We start from the raw sequence: 18,615 nt of genomic DNA on the forward strand, positions 1-18,615 counted from the left end.
GGCTTCAGGCCCTACCTTCACCACGGGCCTCGGTTTACCCATGCATTTATGCAGCCAGTGCTCAGCCCCTCCTGGGCCATGTGAAAGCCCAAGGGGAAGCTCATGAGTGTCCTATCAACAGAAGACCCCTGGGGGGGCGGGGTGAGCTGGGCTGTGCAGTGTGCTCCCCACGCTATGGGAGAGTCAGGACCAGGGACGGAGCCCCCTCCCTTGGGCCTGGGAGTATGCGTGGACAAAGGCAATTGTTCTCACTGTTGTCTGGCCCCGGGGACTCCGTGAGGGTGGCAGATTTGGGGGCTCTGTGCCAGGCTGGATCTCTGCACCCCGCCTCCTGGAGGGGATGCAGACGAACGGGGGTGCAGCCAGCCGGTGTACAGTTGGGAGCGGCTGAAAGCAGCGGCTTTGCTATTAATGTAGTCAGTAAATAAATAAAGGAGGGCTTAAGCTTAGTGTACAGCAATCAGTTTAGAACTACAGGGTAATTAGCGCTGCAGGGGGCGGCAGGGCTGCAGAGTCAGGTTTAAATGAGTGAGTTCACTTTCACTGAGGCACCCCCCGGAGAGCAGAAAACACAGCCCTAGTGGAGCCGCCCCCCTGCCAGCCCCCAGGGGGCAGGGGTTCAGCGAGCGGATCGGATCCTGGGGCTGGACTCAGCACCATGTAAAGGGCTGGGGGATGGTCCCCGTGGTTGGCCAGGGGGCAGGTGTCCACATGAGCACACATGCAGCGAGGTGCCGCTGTCCTGTGCCCACTGTGCCTCCCTTGGCACACGGCGAACACGGTTCAGGTGTCTCCATGAAGGGATATAGGCACCAGTGAGAGGAAGGAGGAGCGCCTCTGTTGGAGCCTTCTCGAAGCCCGTGGCAGGCAGGCACGTGGAGGTGCCCGGGCGGGCATGTGCTGCACACCTACTTACCTGATTTCACCCGGTCCTGGCAACCACAACCTCAGCTCCAGATGCTAAGTTCCTCTCTCCTTCCTTCTCCCTCTTTCATCTGTTTATTCAAGATTTACTGGGTGCCTACCGTGTGCCAGCCTGCATTAGGCTCTGCGAACACCTAGCACACAACTCCTGCCTGCAAGGACCTTCACGTTGGGTGGATGGTGACCGTCAGGAAAGCCGGCGATCACAGTTGCACTACAAGGAGCCATAGCATGGGGGCTATGCCCAGGAGGGCACCCAAGTCAGCCTCGGTGGCCGGGGAAGGTTTCCTGCAAGAGGTGAGGTTCGAGCCGAGATCTGAAAATGAGATGATGAGACCACCAGACTGAAGCGCGGGCACATGTGTGGGTACAGTCTCCAGAAGAAGACACGGCATGTGCAAAGGCCCACGCGGAGCGCAAGGTCTTCTGGGAACCCCCCGTGGTCCAGCTGGTGTGGAGCATGGGGGGGCAGCCACAGAATGTAGGGGTGATCCTGAGACAGGGCTGGGGTGGTGAGCACAGGGGCTCTGTCACTGAAGGTGTTGCCAGCCTTGTTAGGAGCTGCAACTCCACCCTATCCTTAGAGTCCCCACAGGCCACTTCAATCAAAGGGGTGACATGACGCTGTCTGCATTTTTGGAAAATCCCTCTGGCTCCTGCAGAGCAAAGCATAAAGCAAGGATGGCACAGAGGGAGGCGGAGCCCCTGGGGGCAGTCCTCCTGGGCCCTCTCCTCCTCCTGGTTGGGGGGGGGGGGGGGCGCCTGGCTGGGCTGAGCCAGACACAGACGGCCTGGCCTCAGCCTTTGCTCCCCATCTGCCTCTTCCCACCCGCCACGACTTGCCGGAGTCTTTAGCAAGCCTCCGCTGGCTCCGGGCCTCTGCTGTGCCACCTTTGGCAGGAGGGCAGCTCTCCAGAGCGGCTGGGAAGACAGCTGTGAAGGCGGAGACGATGTGACCCGCGTGCCCACCTGCACCAGAGCAGCCTCGGCCAGGAAGGGACCCTGTTCGTGTGTCACCCGGGGGCTCCCACCTCATCCCCGTCCTTGGAAACCCGCTGGGCTGGGTCGGAGCCCCTCTCTCGATGGCTTGGCCCCTCTCCTGACCCCAGCAGAGCGCCTCCTGCGGCAAGCCCGTCCAGGCCCGGCCGTCCTGGAGGAGGTGGCCGCTGCTGCAGGCCGGGGGCAGAGGGCAGCTGGGCCGGGCTGGCAGGGGTGGGAGGGTGGGGACGGAGTCCGGCCCCAGAACGTTCTCAGGCTGGCCCGGCCAGGGCCCCTTTCTCTCCATGAGATCATATCTGGGTCAAAGAGCATGTAAAGCAGGCAGACCCCAGCGGCCACACAAAGCCCATTCAGCCCAGCCACTATTCACCGGGAGCCCACACCACAGCGACCCCGGCGCAGCGCCTAAGCCCCGGCTTTGATGTCCGAGAACAGAAAACGGCGATTAAATGTTGTTTTAAAGAGGGAGTGCTCGCTGCCCTCCCATCTGTCAAGAGAGAGCTGAGGCCCGGGGGGAGGGGCGGGGGGAGGGGCCGGGGGCCTGGGGGACCTCAGAGAAGGGACCGGAGCAGAAGAAAGGGGGCAGAGACTCAAAAGCGAACCCGAGATATTTTTGGCAGAGGCTGGTTTTCCAAGAGGAGCACTGTAGGGAGAGGAAGAAGAATGTGGGACGGAGATACAAAGGCCAGGAGGAGCCTCAAAAAAAAAAAATAACGAGAGAAGACAGGGTTAGAGGAATAAAGAGAGATGGGGGCGGTGAAAGGAAAGGGCAGAGCAGAGGGAAGGGGAGGGAAGAAAGTAGTCAGGGGAGCCGACTCCAGGGGGCTGGAGCTGCCCTACTGTGGCCCCTCCTCCTCCTCGGAGGTCACCGGGCTGTCCCAGGGAAGGGCGGCTCCAGGTGGCTCTGGGCTGGCAAGCCTGGGTCGCACAGGCCTTGAAAACCCTCCGTGGGTTGGACAGCCGGGCTTCCAGTCCAGGCCCTGGGCAGGCAGGGTTGCCGGGTGTTCCCGGGGTGCAGGCTGGGGGTGGAACCGCAGAGTGCAGTCGGGGAGGGTGCTAGACCAGGGGGCCCCTGAGACTTGGCACTGGGCTCACCCCGCAGGGGCTATGCAGTGGTTCAGGAAGATCCCTAGCTCCAGGTGAGGGGACCGATTCTCTCCAGGTAGGACAGCGTCAGGCGGAGGCGCTGGGCCAGTGCGTCCAGACTCAGGTGGAGTTGGTGTCACAGCTCTAGACAAGCAGGCCAATGCTGCCATCACCGGGAGAGGAAGGCAGGCAGGCCCGGGACGCAGGGGGAGCCATGCTCTGGTCTGCAGGTGGTGATTAGGGTTTGCACCCCCACCTCCCACCTGTTCCCTTCTGTCCCAATCTCCTTCCTCCGCGGGGCTTGGCGGGCTTGGCGGCCACAGACCCAGGGACCTGAAATTGGGTGGCAGCTTCTCTTTGAGAAGTTTCAGGAAGTCAACAGTGTCTCTATAATGTAGAGGGCCCCAGCTCCGGGGACCTGGGAAAGGCAACCCAGATTCCGTATCAGGAGATCCGGATACTAGTTCAGACTCTGCCACTCACCAGCTGCGCGACCCCGTGATCCCGAGCAAGTTCTAGCACAAGCAACCAAGCAAGTGGATTCTGTGGCTCCCTGAGGGCAGCGGTTTGTCCGTCCTGCTCCCGCCGCATTCCCACGGCCCACAGCAGTCACTACTGCTATGAGCTGCTGCAGGAACGTCTGTGTTGACCAGTGCTGACTTCATACATTGTTCCAAGGATCAAGTCACAATGTATTTAATGCTACTTTTGAACTAAAAAAAGTATTAGGAAAATTCCTTGTGCCTCATAAATACCGCATAAGGGGCCACAGGACTGCGCCAGAGTGTTCTCTTCCCCCATCCCCAGCCAGAAATCTCAGTTCTTCTAGCGTTAACCACCCAAGAAAAGGCAGAAAAGACAAAGCAATTTTTTTTTTTTTTAGAAAAAAGGGGACACTTCAAACCAGAGACAACTGAATTAACTTTATTCTCTTCTAACTGCAGATTCAAGGTATACAACTGAACATTGCTATTTTTCTTATGAGACTTATAAATAAAAATACAAAAAATGTTCACTACAAAAAAATCTACTGTTAGTAGGATGTAAAAAATATTCTCTTTGCTATAGAAGGCACAAACTTCACTTAGTGACACATGGAGAGAGAAAAAAACCTGCAGCAGTAAATTCATTTTTTCTTTTTTTTTTTCTTTTTTCCTTTTTAAATCTTGTCAGAAACACTGAAATTACAAAGAAACGCATCAATCTACACGGAACGAAGGCAGATGCGGAAAAGCTGCGACCAGGACCGCACAACATCAGGGGCACAGCATCGGGATGAAAACAGGTAGGACTGGCAAGCAGGGCTGGGGTGGCAGGGTTTAGGGTGGTGGGGTTTGGCGGGGGGCAGGGCTGGGTGGTGGGGTTTGGGGTGACAGGGCTGGGGGGACAGGGCTTAGGGGGACAGGGAAGGGGCTGGGCAGGGAGGGGGAGCTGGGTAGGTGTGGTGGGGAGAGAGATTTGTACAAAAAAGTAACCGGTTAACTTGAAGAAACAAAATTGGGCAGCCTCCTAAAATTAGGCTAAGAGGAGGTGCTGAGGTAGACATGAACTAGAACATCAATTAATTAAAAACACTATTCTGTAATACAGAGCGATCGGACTGGCACTTGTGCTGTCACCACACATAAGACAAGCCACAAAAACAAACAAATAACGAAACAAAACATAATACCCAAACCGAAAGGCTTAGTTTTGCTTGGTCCAGCAGGGCAGCAGGGCCCTCAGTGCTATAATTTACATACATATATATATATATTTATCTTTATATATATGGGTCGGATGTCATGGTACACCACCACGGCTTCTTAACCTTACAAAGATCATGCATAACACTATGTGAACAAAGCCTATGACACACACCAGGAGGCTGGTACCCTGTCTGCAAAGTGGGACGCCAAGGACCCCAGGAGGCAGGGCCGCCAGCTGACAGGCCTGCAGGACCTGCACCCCCCTCTCTCCACCCTTCTTTCCCGACCCAGCCTCCCTGGTCTGTCTTGCACCCCTCTCCCGGCCGGCTCTCTGCCTCTTCCTCCACCCACCAGCGCCCCTGAGCTGGGTCAGTCTGGCTTCTTCCCCCTCCTACTGAAATATCCAGATAAGTGCCGCCACCAAGCTCCAGGAAAAGAGGAAACCAGACGGGAATAGAAAAAGATAGAACACAGGCCTGGGAAAATGAACAGAGTCGGATCTTTTTCTGTTTTTCTAACATCTGGTGCCCCCTCCTTTCACTCTTGTTGGGCCTACAGGGAGCTACCCCCAAATCTCCTCCTGCCCCGCCAGCTCTTGTGCACAAAGTCCAAAGGCCATCCCACCACCGCTCGCTCCCCTGCAAGGAGGTCAGCCAAATGGCCCTCTCTCTGAAGGGCCTGAACACCCCCGCGGCCGGTGGTACCGACAGCATCCAAGAAGGGTACCATACACTTGTGAAAAATTGCAGCAGTTTTGTTTTGTTTTCTACACATGGAGAAATTCAGGCACAAAGATTAAACAAGCCTGCATTGCATCCCTGGATTGTACTGAGACACTGGGGGCCCCCCGGCCTCCCCACCCACCCCTACACCCCAGATCTACCTTCCCCATATCCGTGGCCTCCTCCAAAGCAGCCCAAAGCAGCAATGATATTTACTATTTTATATCTCTCTCTTGCTATATATATATCTCTATATATTTGTCTATCCTATATACACATAGGATTTTAATGCTTTGAATGAATGAAGGAGGGAATAGGGAAAGAGCACACGACAGGGAAATGTCACCAAAAGCATTAAGGGACACACCTGTGAGAGCTGAACACTGGAAAGGGACCATTAACCAGCTCGGACTTCCCGGGCTGGAGAAGTTTTGCTATGCTGGATAAGGCAGTAGCAAGTAGGGTTGTCAGCAGGACCACAGCTAAAGGCAGCGGGTGGCCAAGGGGCCAGATGGTAGGACGAAGAGGGAAGTAAGAACACTCAGCTCTCACCTGGGGAGACGGTGCCCTCCACCCTCCCTCGTCTCCACAGCCCCCTTACTCCATACACATCTACAGACTCCACATCATTTTTGACCTTCACCCTGGCCATTAGGCCTGGCTAGGCTGAGAAGGCCGTGGCAAGGTCAGGATGACTTTGTTAAGTAGGAACCTGGCAAAGAGGCATGTTGGGACTCTATGCAGGGTGTCCAGGCTTCGTGGGGGAGGCAAGGAGAGCAGAAGCCAGCACGGGCATCTCCCACCCAGTATCCTTCAGACACCAGCCTGCCCTGACCCCCTCTGTCCTCACTTCCCCCACTAGGGTCCCTCGGGGGTGGTGGGGGCAGGCAGGTGCTCACTCAGTACCGTCCAATGCTGCAACACCAAATCACAACAATACTGCATGATTTAACACACAATCACACACAAAAAGCACACGCGCGCACACGTACAAAGGGATATTTTGGTGGTGGTGGTGGTGGTGGCGGCGGCGGATTTTTTTTTTTTGTCTTTTTTTTTTTTTTTTTTTCCTATTCACATTACAAAAAAGAAAGGGCAAGGTCCTGTAGAACTGACAAAGGAACTAACAAACATTACAAAAATATTACAATTTGTAAATATTAGCTCAACCCTCTCAGCTTTTATGAATAGGGCAGGAGACCCAGGCTGCGTGGGAAGGGTGGGTGGGGGCGGGGAGTGAGAGGCGTCAGCTAGGTCTATGGAATAGTTTGATTTTTTTTTTTCCTTCCCCACCAAAGTTGAATGATATCTTGCTGTTAAAATATTGTTTTCTGGGATTTACAGATCCCCTAAGGGCCAGCAGTACCCCTTCTTCCCAGACTGGGGGAGGAAGCATAGTGCATAACGATTTCTTACAGACTGCCCCTTCCCCCCAATTCCCCTCTTTTCACATTATCAACATGACAACTGCTCTAGTCACATATTTCAAGTTTAACTTTTTTTCCTTTCCAAAGCACTAAGTCATTATTACAATTGCAAAATCGCATCCTCCCTACCTTATCATCCCCCATCCACAGTCGAGTGACACTGTCTCCCAAATTCATATCCCACCCCCCAACACACAATGTTTAAGGCCTTCAGATTTGGTGGGCGAGATTGCGGGGGAAGGACAGGAGGGCTGGGACCGAGGGACAGGGGGGTGGTCACAGCAGCACCTATCCCTCCGGCGTCCCTAGAGCCCTCACAAGCCTTCTCCCCAAAACCGCTTCCCGAAACCACTTTTAAAAAACCTAAGACAAAAACGCAGCCACAACTTTCTCTGAGAGAGAGAGAAAGGAAAGAAAACACACACACACACACACACACACATGCGCGAACACACACGCACACAACTCTTACAAATAAAGCCGTGAGATGAAACAGAGGGCCCATCCCAAAGTGAACACAAATATTGCAAATGTGCTTTCCAAAATTCAGGGTGGGGAGGCTGGGAAGGGGGGGGGAAGCAGAGCAGCAGAATGGGAGGCGTGAAGGGGACAAAAGAAAAATTGGAGGAACATAAGAGGTAGCTTTTAGAAAAACAACACCCCCACCCTCACGCAACAGAACAAAGGCTGGCTCATCCCCACGCCAGCCCTGAAAAGAGACCGATTTTGGCAATGATCGCACACTCAGAGGTGGGGCCACGCAGTTGCCAGGATCTGAATAATACGGGGGCCCCCCAGACCCAAATGACCCAGCAAATTGTGAGAAAGGTGGAATCTTCTCCAGAGTGTTTCAGGCTGAAGCCTTACTGGGCGCAGAGGGCGTGGGGGGGTTGCCCCGGGCAGAGCCAACGGAGACTCCAGCCAGCGTGCCCCCGACACACCCTCCCCTCTGCCCACCTTCTGCTGCCCCCCACGCCCCCCCCTTGGCTCCCGCATTCAGATCCTGAGTACTCCTTTCTGTGCAGCATCTTCCGGCTAGGACAGGGAGGGCGAGGCCAGCTGAAGTCTATTAAACCAACTATTAATTTACACAAGAAACACAAAAGAACGTCCTCCCTATTCCTCCAACCCCCAACCAAAAAAGAGATACAGGGGTTAAAAAGCTCATGAGGTCACAAAAAACTGAGGTAATTCAAGTACAATGTGCTAACAGGGGAACAGGGGACACGGAAAAGATGCAAAACATAACACAAAGGCCAAAGCGCTTTCAACTCCTCCTCCTCTCTTTCCTCCTCCCTATAGACTGGTTGGGGGGCGCCCTGAGAGCCAGGAATTCTGTGCTGCTCTCTGCACCAGGGCGGGGGTCCCCAGTACAACTCCCCCCGCCTCCGGCCAGCTACCCCAGCCCCTGGTGGCTGGGGTGTCCCCTTCCTTGGGCGGAGGGCACAGTGGAGAAGGACATGTATACATCCCTCCCTCGGACGGCGAGCCTTCTCCTAGGGACTGAAATAGGGGCTGCAGGGATGGGTGTTGGTGTGTTTGGTGGGACAGTATATGGTTAGTGATGTTTCCTGTGTTGGAAGCAAAAGCAAATCAGCAGGAACCTTGCTCATGACCGGGCTTGACTAGGGTGGGGAATTCCATTTATTTCATGTTCTCAGAAAGCCGAGGGTGGGGTGGGGGCTCTGGAGCCAAATGCAGCCCCCCTCCCCACTAGGGAGCTGGGCAAGGAGGAAGCTGCTTCCCCATCCCCCCGACCCCCATCCACGAGGGGCAAGGTGCCCTTGCCCTTGGAGGACAGGAGTCACGGGGAGACAAGGAGCTGGGGGTGGGGCGACAGCCACGAGGCTGCTGAAGACCTTGAGGGGACACCCCCACGTGGCAGGGTGGCGGTGGGGCGGGGGTGGTGGTGGTGCAGGGGGAACAACAGATAAACTGAGTCAAAGGAAGAGAAGGAAAGTCCCCCACCCCCATATGCCCCCCTCAAACCAGAGCTGCCGTGTGACCATCAACTATGACCTGGCCCAGCCCCACCACCTGCAGACCCCCTCCCTGCCCCCGGCCCCCATCTTTGGAGGACTCAGCCACAGGGTGACCGGCAGATTGTTTGGCTCACCCCCTTCCTAGCCTCCACTTCTGGATGCAAAAGGGGGGGTCTGGGTGGAGGGAAGAGAAAAATATACCATCATCTGAGCTGAACGAACCACCTCCACCCCACCCAAGAAAATGAGGCCAGCCTCCATCCAGAAGGAGGGACACGGGGCCCCTCGCACCCCGGGGAGGGGCAGTGGCCGGGTCTCCAGGTCACCTGGAGCCCCAGAGAGTCTCCAAGGCCAGACAGCTATCGGGTTTCCTTTTTTCTTGTCTCTTTTTTTTCTTTTTTCTTTTTTCTTTTTTTTTTTTTTTCTATTTCTCTTTTTTTCCACATAGTCCTTCGTCGTCAAATTCACCCTGCTGTAACTCTTCTCTCCGGGCTGCCCGTCCCCCGCCGTGGCCCCGCCTCACACGTAGCACAGGTAGAGGTAAGTCTTCTCTATCCTCCAGTCGGGGGGGATCTCCTCGGGCTTGTGGCCTTTCATGTGCTTCTGCATGGAGGAGAGGCTGGGGCAGTACTCCGTGCAGATGGTGCACTGGTAGGGCGAGGCGCCGTTGTGCGTTCTCAGGTGCTTGATCATGGCCGAGTAGTCCCGGGAGCGCTGGTGGCACAGCTTGCACTCGAAGGGCTTCTCGCCTGTGGGAGGCAGGGGGGAGAGAGCCAGGACAGAGGGAGAGGGCGTGAGGGCCTCCCCGGGACAGGGACGCTCTGGGCCCTCGCTCCACCCTCAGGCTTGCCAGAGACTCCCTCCAGTTTAGCACGTTCTAGAACTCTCCATGATGAAGAATGCGCCATCCAATATGGTAGCCACTGAGCTGCTGGGCGCCTGCAGTGTGGCCAGCGCACCTGGAGCTGCATGTTCCGTGGCACTTCCCTGTTGCTGATCTCAGCGGCTCCAGTATTGCTCAGCATCCCCTTAGCCCTGCCTTATTCTTCTGAACCCAAAGGCCCAGAATATTCCCTTCCAAAGAAAGGATATGGAATCTAGAAATGGGGCAGTGGGGTCCCGAAAGCCCTTAGGGACGGCTCTTCAGCACAGCTCCTTTCAGGGGAACAAGGCGTAGAGTCCTTTCAGGCTATAGCTGGTGGGGAGGATGGGGGTGAACGTGAGGGAACCCCATCCTCCAAACATGCTCCATCCGGGATGCCTATTCCCCTAAGGTTCCCAGAGCCACCCCTGGACCCTGAGCCTTCCCAGGGGGGCCAGGATGGGGAAGGGACACATAGCCTGGGAATGCCTGGCCACACCCTAGCTGCTACCCACCCTACCTCCTGCCAGTTAGAGTCCCCTGGAGCTGAGCAGAGGGTGTGAGGGAACCTTGTTTCGATACAGTAATTAACTGGCCAGCCATCTCGCTATCGATACTCCTCTGTGCAGAGGCCCCAGCAAATAATGAAGTAATGAACAGCCAAAGTGATCTAACTATCGACCCGCTATTTACAATAGTCACCACCGATGCATTTAATGATCCGCTCACCAGGTCACATCCCCAGCAGGGGGCTAAGGAAGCCCTGGGGCTCTGGGAAATGCTCGGAGTGACTCTGGCTGTCAGCAACAAGCACCTGAGGCTCTCCTCTGGCCCAGGCCGGGGGCAAGAAAGCAGAGCTCCATAACGCAGCATCCTCTCCCTCTCCTTACTGCTTCCCTGTTCTCCCCGCGGCTTGTGGACGCATCCTCGCCCCTCGGCCAGCAGGACCTGTCTGAGGTCACCTCTCCCCCCATCCTCTGTCCCCAGGTCAGGACAGCTGTTTCACATGATCAGAGGAGGCTTCCTACTTTGCTAGATTCCACTACCTTCCACTACCTCCCACTACCTCATAGGAAGTCCTTCTGAATATCCACCTCCCCCCCCACCCCAAAGCCGCAACCAGCAGGGTGCTGCTGGTAAATGTTTAACAACTAGCTCTCCAAAAAGGCTCAATTTTGTAGCATTTGCCTGTGTCTGAGGTGATGTGGCTGTACTTGGGAGTCAGGGAGAGACGTGCAGGTGGACTTCCATGAGCTGGTGCAGGCCAGCTCCAGCATCCGCCACCCCCCAGTTTGGCAATTCTGGCCACCACGGCCACTTCCCCTTGCTCTGTCCTCAGACCCCACACCCCCATCCTATTTCTTTTACATAAAAAAGAATGTGAAGGCCCTCTGAAATGGTAAACATCATACAGGTAGAGGGGTCTGTGAATATATCTGTCTGCGATCTGACTCCCAGCATCACAGCCCTCATCCTAACCTAACTCAGTGCTCCCCTAGCCCCCAGGAACAAGAAGCCCTGCCCAGCGTTTGCTTTTAGTCTTCAGGCCAACCTGACCCCAATTCAGGGCTCACAGATCGAAGTCATCTATGCACTATTGGTACGGCTGCCTGGAAGGTGGGTCTGGGCTCCTGGAAAGTGTGCTGTGATCCACTAGCAACGTGTGCCTCGGCCTTGCAGGGGGCAGTGGCGCCTGAGCCGTGCTAACCTTTCCCAGAACACGCTCCACTCTCCGTCTCAGCCTGGGACCATGCCCACCCAGGCTGCTCTGGAGAACCACCTGCCCCCTGCCACTTATACCCAGGTCCCCGCGCAAGCTGGGGTGCCCTCACCAGTCCTCCGTACCTGTGTGCACCCTATAGTGTGTCTCCAGCTGGTGCTTGAGGCTGAACTTCTTGCCACAACCATTGCACTCGTAGGGTTTCTCGCCCGTGTGTATGCGTTTATGACTCTTGAGTGTGCTCTCATCCCGGAAGCAGCTGCCACAGAACTCACACTCATACGGGTGGTCGCCTGTGGGGACAAAAGGCTGGATCAGAGCCTCGTCTCCCCTACCCCCATCCCCTCTTCAAGAGGCGGCAGGGCACATTTAATGCACCGAGAAGATGAGACTGCCTATCTTCACCACCATTCTTCAAAAACATATAAGGACCCGTGGCCTCCTCTGGGCCCCAGTGTGAACCAGGGAGCTTGTATGCACACACATGTCCATACTTTACAGGGCCCTAGAGTTCATCTGTGGGTCAAGGGCCAATCCCAGGAAGAGAAAGCCCATTTGTTTCAGGGATGAACAGTTGACCCCAGAAAGCAGACCCCCACAAGGGGAGGGCAGACCCGTGGGCTTTGACACCTTGCCCCCCAACTTCTCCTGCCACCCTCTTCCTTTCCCATAGGTAGCCTAACTGCCTCTCCTGCCCTCAAAAAAAAAAACCCTCCAATTTGGGGAACTAGAACACACTGTCCCCCAAATGCCTTGTGCTACCTCCTCGCTCCACAGTTACAACAACTATCCCCTCTGCTTGATTTCCTCTTTCCTTGCTTCAATGAACTCCTACTCATCCTTCAAGACCCAGTTCACACATTACCGTGGTTTGGAAGTTTCCCTTCAACCTCTCCCACCAAGATAAACTGAGTCGCTTTCTTCTATCCTAAGAGAGAAGAAATACCTAGCATTGCGTTATTTTAGCAGCAGGATCATTTTTACGGGAATTTTTAATTGGAATGGTCTAACCTGCTGAAGGCTCACCACCATGCTGGGAGCCTTACACACATCTTATCATGTAATCGCTGCAACCACCTGACAAGAAACACACAATTCTCACCATATAGACGAGAAGAATGAGATGCTTAGCTGATCTCTAAGGTCAAATAGCTCATAAGCTGCTGAGTCAGGATACAGATCTGGTTTTGGAGTCTGAACGCTTGATAACTTATCAGATGGCTAAGTTGCACACAGCCCTGTCTCTCCTGCCACGCACACTGTACCCTGAGGATGGAAGCACCTTGAGGGTCAGAAGGGAGACTTGTCGATCCTTGTTGCCTGGGTACGTAGCACACGGACGACCCAGGGCAGATGCTCAGGCCTGGAAGCGGTGCCGTCGGCCTCCCTTCTGTGTGTGGCACCCATTAGCCCCCTGGAGGGTGAGAGGGTGGGGTGCTGGGATCCACCATCTTTTGCTTTGTACCCAAAGTGGAGGCTTTGGGGGCTGAAAGGTGAGGCCTTCGGCGACTTATTTATTACAGGAGTGAAGGCACAGACAATAAAGATAGATGGATCACCCCAGACTTTGTTCATGAATATTTAAATATCGCTGATTCGTCTTGTCACTGTAATTACAATTTCTCTGGGCTGCATCTCCAACAACCACAGTTTATGGTAAAGAATGGCCCACTGTATTTCACTTGTCCCTCTGCAGATGTGCGGGGCTGCCAACCGTGTAATGTCCTCTGCATTTCATACATTTTCTTCGGCTGCTGAAGGCTTAAGTCATCCACAATGACCTACGTTTTTTCATTATCCCCATGTCAAACTGCACTCGTGCCTGGGCATAAATTGTCCTTCTCGTTATAGACTCGCGTGCCTATGCCTTCACTTCCTCTTTAAAATGATATTTTACTCTCTTGTCTCTCTCCTCCTCAGGCCGCTAACCAAACCTCCCCCCTCTCAAACGCAGGCCCCCGTCCCCACATAAATTCTCATCTCTCCTGATGGTGCTGAAGGGTTTTTAAGGCTCTGTGGGGAGTGGATGCTGGGGTCTGCTCACTGCGGGCTCGCTCTCTCTGCAAGAAGCTCTGAAGACACAGAGCGGTGGTTGGGAGCACTCCCAGGCGGAGTCAGACAGGAGAAGCTGAAAGAGCAGAACCACATCTCCACATGGGTTCTCGCCAAGCTACGGGGTACAGCCCTGGCTGGCTCAGAGGCATGGGCAGGTCTGGAGACAGACCAAATCCTGGGCTTCCCGGCACCTGCCAGGGCCATACAGACCACCTGGTCCCCAGCCTCCAGCCCCACCAAACCCAGGGGGAGTAGAGGTCTATGCAGACCCTGGTCCTCACTAGCTGTGTGTCTGTCTGAGTAAGGGCCAGTCTGCGCAGGCCTGTACTGCGTGCTACTCTCTCTGTGCAGACGTCTGCACACAGCTTCCCCGCCACCCCCGCCCCCCCGCGCCTCGTTGACATCCGACTCCCCCTCCTTGCCGAATTGGCAACGATAACGACTTTAATCAAGGATTCAGTATCCTCATTAAGATATAAATAAATAAATAAAGCAAGGGCCACGTGAGACTTCCAACGAGAGCCGGTAATTAAAACGTACATCGGCAGCCACCCGACTGAGGGGGGGGGGGGGGGGGGGGGGGAGGCGGGCCGGGGAGGGAGGGAGCCGCCGTCTGTGCCTTCCCCTCCAGAGGGGGGCCCTAAGAGTTTAAAAAACAAAGGGTTAAAGCAGAGAGGTTTGTTTGATCAGATTTTTATGAATTTAATTATGAAGTGGATCACATGTTAAATGAGTTTAAATAGGAAATCTCCAGAGTCAGCCCAGGGAAAGGAGTGAAAAGAACTTTGAAGGGAAAAAAAAAAAAGATGCGCACACACAAGCACACGCACACACATGAACACACACGCGTGCACACACTTTGAAGCATGGTGAGCACCTAGCCTAAAATCCTCACCCCGAGAGTTAATGGTGTCAGTGTTGCCATAATGTACACAAAACTGGCTGCAGAACTCAAAATCCAATTTGTGGTATGTTGATTAACTCTGTAGCCTCTTTAATGAGCTTGACATTAAGTGCAGGACAAACGAGACTAATTAGAGCCCCTCTGGCCTGCCCAGTGCATCTGTGACCCCAGCGGCCTGTCCTCACCTGGGGGTTTCCCTGGCACTGGCCAGGCCCCTCCCCAGCGGCCCCTCCCCTTAGCACAGCTGAGAGTTTATTATATGATGAGCTGTGTGAGTCAGGGATCCATCAATGCCAAGAGCACGGCTGGACTAACCTACCAAACACAGCTGCCGATGCTAAACACCCGGCCCCGGCAGCAAGTGGGCCAAGAGCAATGGAATATTAATGAGGCATTGTGTAGGGGGTGTGCTTGGCCTGTACAGGGCTTATGTGCACTGGGCCTCACTGGTGTGAAAATCGATGCATGTTTGTGTGTGTGCATGTGCGCACACGCATAGGCAGCACACATGTCCATGTTTCCTAGATTAAACAGGTACTTCTCTCAAACTATGTCTGGGAAGAGCCCCTCCCCACAGACCTGCACCATGACGACACAGGAGCAGGTGATATTTTGATGCCTGCACTCCTAGAAGGTAGCGTGGGCAGAGCAGGGCATATCCCGGGTGGACGTAGCAGATGGGATGACTCAAGTCCTATGAACCCAACTGATTTGACCTAGCAGCATGCTCAAAAGTGGCTGAAAGGTGATTGGCTGTTTTGTTAAGGCTGAACTTGGGGACCCGGTGGGGGGAAGTGTGGACAGGATAGTGTGTGTTATCTGCAAGGGATCCATAGACAAAGTCCTCCTTAACACCCCTTTCTCCTTAGCCTTTCTTGTCGGGCCCTCCCCTCTGCGACCTCACCTCCTCCTGTGCCAGCAAACCCAAATGGTTCCAAGCCAATCAGGTGATGCTTAAGGCAATATGCTCCCCCCAGGTGAATGGCATCAAAAAGTGAGAGTCCAGGCAAGCTCTTTGATGAGGACACATGCTGCTGGCAGGACAGGCCTGCTCAGTCCATGGTGAGCAAAGCCCCTCCCTCAAGTCGGCAGAGCCTGCCACCCGAGAAAGGCCTGGCCTACATCCTTAATCCCAGAGCTGCGACAAGACCCAGGAATGAGGAGGGAGAGGGTCCTACCATTCCTGTCTTGAGGCACTCAGCTTTTTATAACGTCTCCAAGAGACATGAGCATACACTCTGTCATATACTCCGATATGGAGTCTGCCTGTCTGTCTCCCTGTCCCTCCCACCTCCCTTTCCCAGCCTCCATGGTCACTCCAAACCCGGGATCGAGCACACAGGAGTGGAGACACATGCAGACTCTGAAAGGGATGCTCTTTTATCCACTGAAGACTCAATTTTGTCATAGAGAAAGGAATGACTTTAAGTCACCCATTACCTTGGCTAGGGGACTAGAGGCTGCTATGAGAAAGCAATCTGCCTCTTGGCCCTCATGGGCAATGTAGAGGGTTGTGGCAAGGACTAACCAGCACCTGGGCACATGGCCCAGGCCCCTCAACTCACAACTACTTTCCCTCCCCCATCATTTCATTGTTTATAAGCCCTCACTGTCTCCCCTAAAGATTAATGGCCAAGTATAGAAAATATGCTTGTTATTTTGTGGGTTTTTTTTTTCTTCTGTTATTTTGGAGCAAGCAGGACCATTTCTGTAACATTCCCTTAAGAGCCCAAAGCTGATTCAGGAGCATGTGGCCATGGGGTGGAGGCCAGGGAGAGTGGTGAGGGCTGTGGTAGAGACCAAGCAGGCAGGCTTTCCTCAAAATGCATTGTGGGTCCACCTGCAGCAGAATCTTTGGGGAATATTTATTCATCATATTGAGTCTTGGATCCTACTCCATATCCACAAAGTCAAAGATTCTGAGGGTGGGTGGCACCCAAGAGCCTGCATTTCTAAGGAGTACCATTTCAGCTGAGCACAGAGATTGAGACCCTCAGGTCCCCGATGTGGGACAGGGACAAGAATTAACATTTACCTGTGCTACGGAACCCCCATAGCATGCCCACCTTGAGCAAAGAAGGGCTGAGGGCTAACTCAGCCTGACCCCTCCACTGGATGTCCTAGGAGGTCCATCCAGACGTGGATTTCCAGAGACTCTGATCCAGCCACCACCCGGATGGGCCTACCTGTGTGTGAGCGCAGGTGGCGTTTGAGGGCGGTGTGGCTGGGGAAAGTCCGGTTGCACTCGCTGCAGATGTAGCTGCGCACGCCCGCGTGGACCTCCATGTGCTGCTGGAGCGCGCTCTGCGCCTGGAAACGCTTCCCACACAGCAGACAGAAGACGGCCATGTCCGTGCCTGCAGGAGACAGGGGCAGGAGAGCCTCAGGAGGGTGGAGCACAAGGCTCTGCTCTACTCATACAGGCTAGAGCAGGAGCCAGTGTTGGGGCTGCTGCCTCTACTCCCCCCGAGCTCAGGGGCGAACCCAGAGGCAGACCAGACCAGGCAGCATTGATGGAGCACCTAGCGTGTGGCTCCGATGGTGGACAAAATCAACTTACCTCTCACCCTCGTGGGACCTAAAGTCTACTGGGAGAAAGAGAGACAATCAAATATGTCACAACAACAAACAATGAGTCAGCCGTCGTGCGGGGTGCTGTGTCAAAGGCAGGGTTCTGAGATGGCGTGTATCAGAGGGGCTTTTCGGAATCTGGGGCAGGAGGTGGAGGTCGGGTGGCCTCTGTGGGGGATCCCAATATTGAAGACAGCATGTGTGAGCCAATGCTCAAATGGAACTACTCTCAAGTCCCATCTCCAGAAGTCAAGCTCTACCACCTTGCCTTTCAGATAAGCCAAATGCACAGACTGAGCAACTTGTCCAAAGTGCCACTGAGTTCAGAAGCTGCAAAGCTACAGTGCAAACCCAGGCTGCCTGGGTCTGAATCCTCCCCAGAGGCTCCCTACAGATCCTGTTCTTTTAACCAGCTTTCCCTTCAACTGAAGCACACATCCTAAGAGTCTCTTCATTCAACACAGGTTATTCTAGTGCCTTCTATAAGGAGGACCCCCTCTTGGGCACAGGGGATCTAACTATGGAAAACTATACAAAGTCTCTGCTGTCATCATAGATGTCAACCAGCACATGGGGCCAGTGGGGGAGAGTGTCCATGACCACCCTGGCCAGGAAAAAAAACGCGGTTATCAGGGCACCAGACAGAACAGCACAGCTAGGGAGACGGTGCGGGGAAGGCCAAAGATAGAGGCAGGCCCAGGTCATATGCGGGTCTTGAAAACCACGTGAAGGCATTTAGGCTGCATCCCAAGACCAATGGGCAACTGTCTAAGGATTTCAAGCTCATGGGTGGCATGAGGTTCTCATTTCATGCTGTCTGGCCATTCTCTGCAGGGATGAGAAGCACAGGTAGGTACCGTGTGGTGCCCTACAAACACAAGCTGCTTTCTTTGTTATCGACCCCCTTTCTGATCCTGCTCCAGAGCCATTGCCACTCTGGGTACAACAGCACGTGAGGAAGCATCTAGACCCATCATCTAAATCCAACTGGTGGCTCGTTGCCCACCATTTTGGATCCTGTTTCCCTACGCATGTCAGCTGCCCCGGGAGCACAGCTGCTCCCCTCCCGCTGGCATCTGGGCAGCATCTCGGTGCTCAGCCCTGCACCACCTTGTCCTGTGTAAAGGACACAAGTGGGGAAGGGCAGACAGGCCCAGCGTCCGTCAACACAGCCCAGAGGGGAAGAAGGGCAGAGCTCTGGCTGCTTGGCATGGAATCATGGTGCCCGGGGAGGAAGCAGGGTGGAGACGAGGAATCCATGAAGACCCTGCTGCGTCTCTGGTCCATCCATGGAGACGGCAGAGGGGTGGCCTGTTCTCGCCGACTCAGTCCTATTCATGGCTGGGTTGAGGATGAACCAGTGGGAAGGCCAGACCCTTTGGTCCCCCCATTCCTCCAGCCCTCAGGGCCACCCATGCAGGCTACTCAGAAGGCCGGGCAGCCGCTGCCTGCAGCCAGGTCCAGGGAAGGCTGGACACAAAGCAAGAGCACGGTTTTGCTCCTGCCTCGCCAAGCAGAGGGAAAGGAACTAATACAGATGATGTGCAGGTGCTTTATCCACGTCCACGAATACCTGCATCCAACCCCACAAGCCAGGCATTCTCATCCCCCTTTTTACAAATGGGAGAACAGAGTGACTGGACAACTTGCCTAATGCCACATGGTCAGAAGAGGC

The 18,615-nt window shown here is 54.6% G+C and overlaps 1 protein-coding gene across 4 annotated transcripts in view; it reads right to left on the bottom strand.

Moving 5' to 3' along the window:
- Window positions 1–3,912: 3,912 nt before the first annotated feature.
- The window catches only part of ZBTB16 (zinc finger and BTB domain containing 16), a 188,002-nt gene continuing 173,299 nt past the window's right edge, over window positions 3,913–18,615 (bottom strand). For all 4 annotated transcript variants that reach the window (XM_038536116.1, XM_038536114.1, XM_038536115.1 and 1 more), the window contains 3 exons: window positions 16,556–16,726; window positions 11,536–11,703; window positions 3,913–9,577 (listed from right to left, as the gene is read on the bottom strand). In XM_038536116.1, the coding sequence (XP_038392044.1) occupies window positions 9,348–9,577; window positions 11,536–11,703; window positions 16,556–16,726 (569 nt within the window). In that variant the 3' untranslated portion in view covers window positions 3,913–9,347. The remainder of the gene's footprint in view (window positions 9,578–11,535; window positions 11,704–16,555; window positions 16,727–18,615) is intronic.

This window comes from Canis lupus, chromosome 5, assembly GCF_011100685.1.
Source record: "Canis lupus familiaris isolate Mischka breed German Shepherd chromosome 5, alternate assembly UU_Cfam_GSD_1.0, whole genome shotgun sequence".
Classification (NCBI taxonomy): domain Eukaryota; kingdom Metazoa; phylum Chordata; class Mammalia; order Carnivora; family Canidae; genus Canis; species Canis lupus.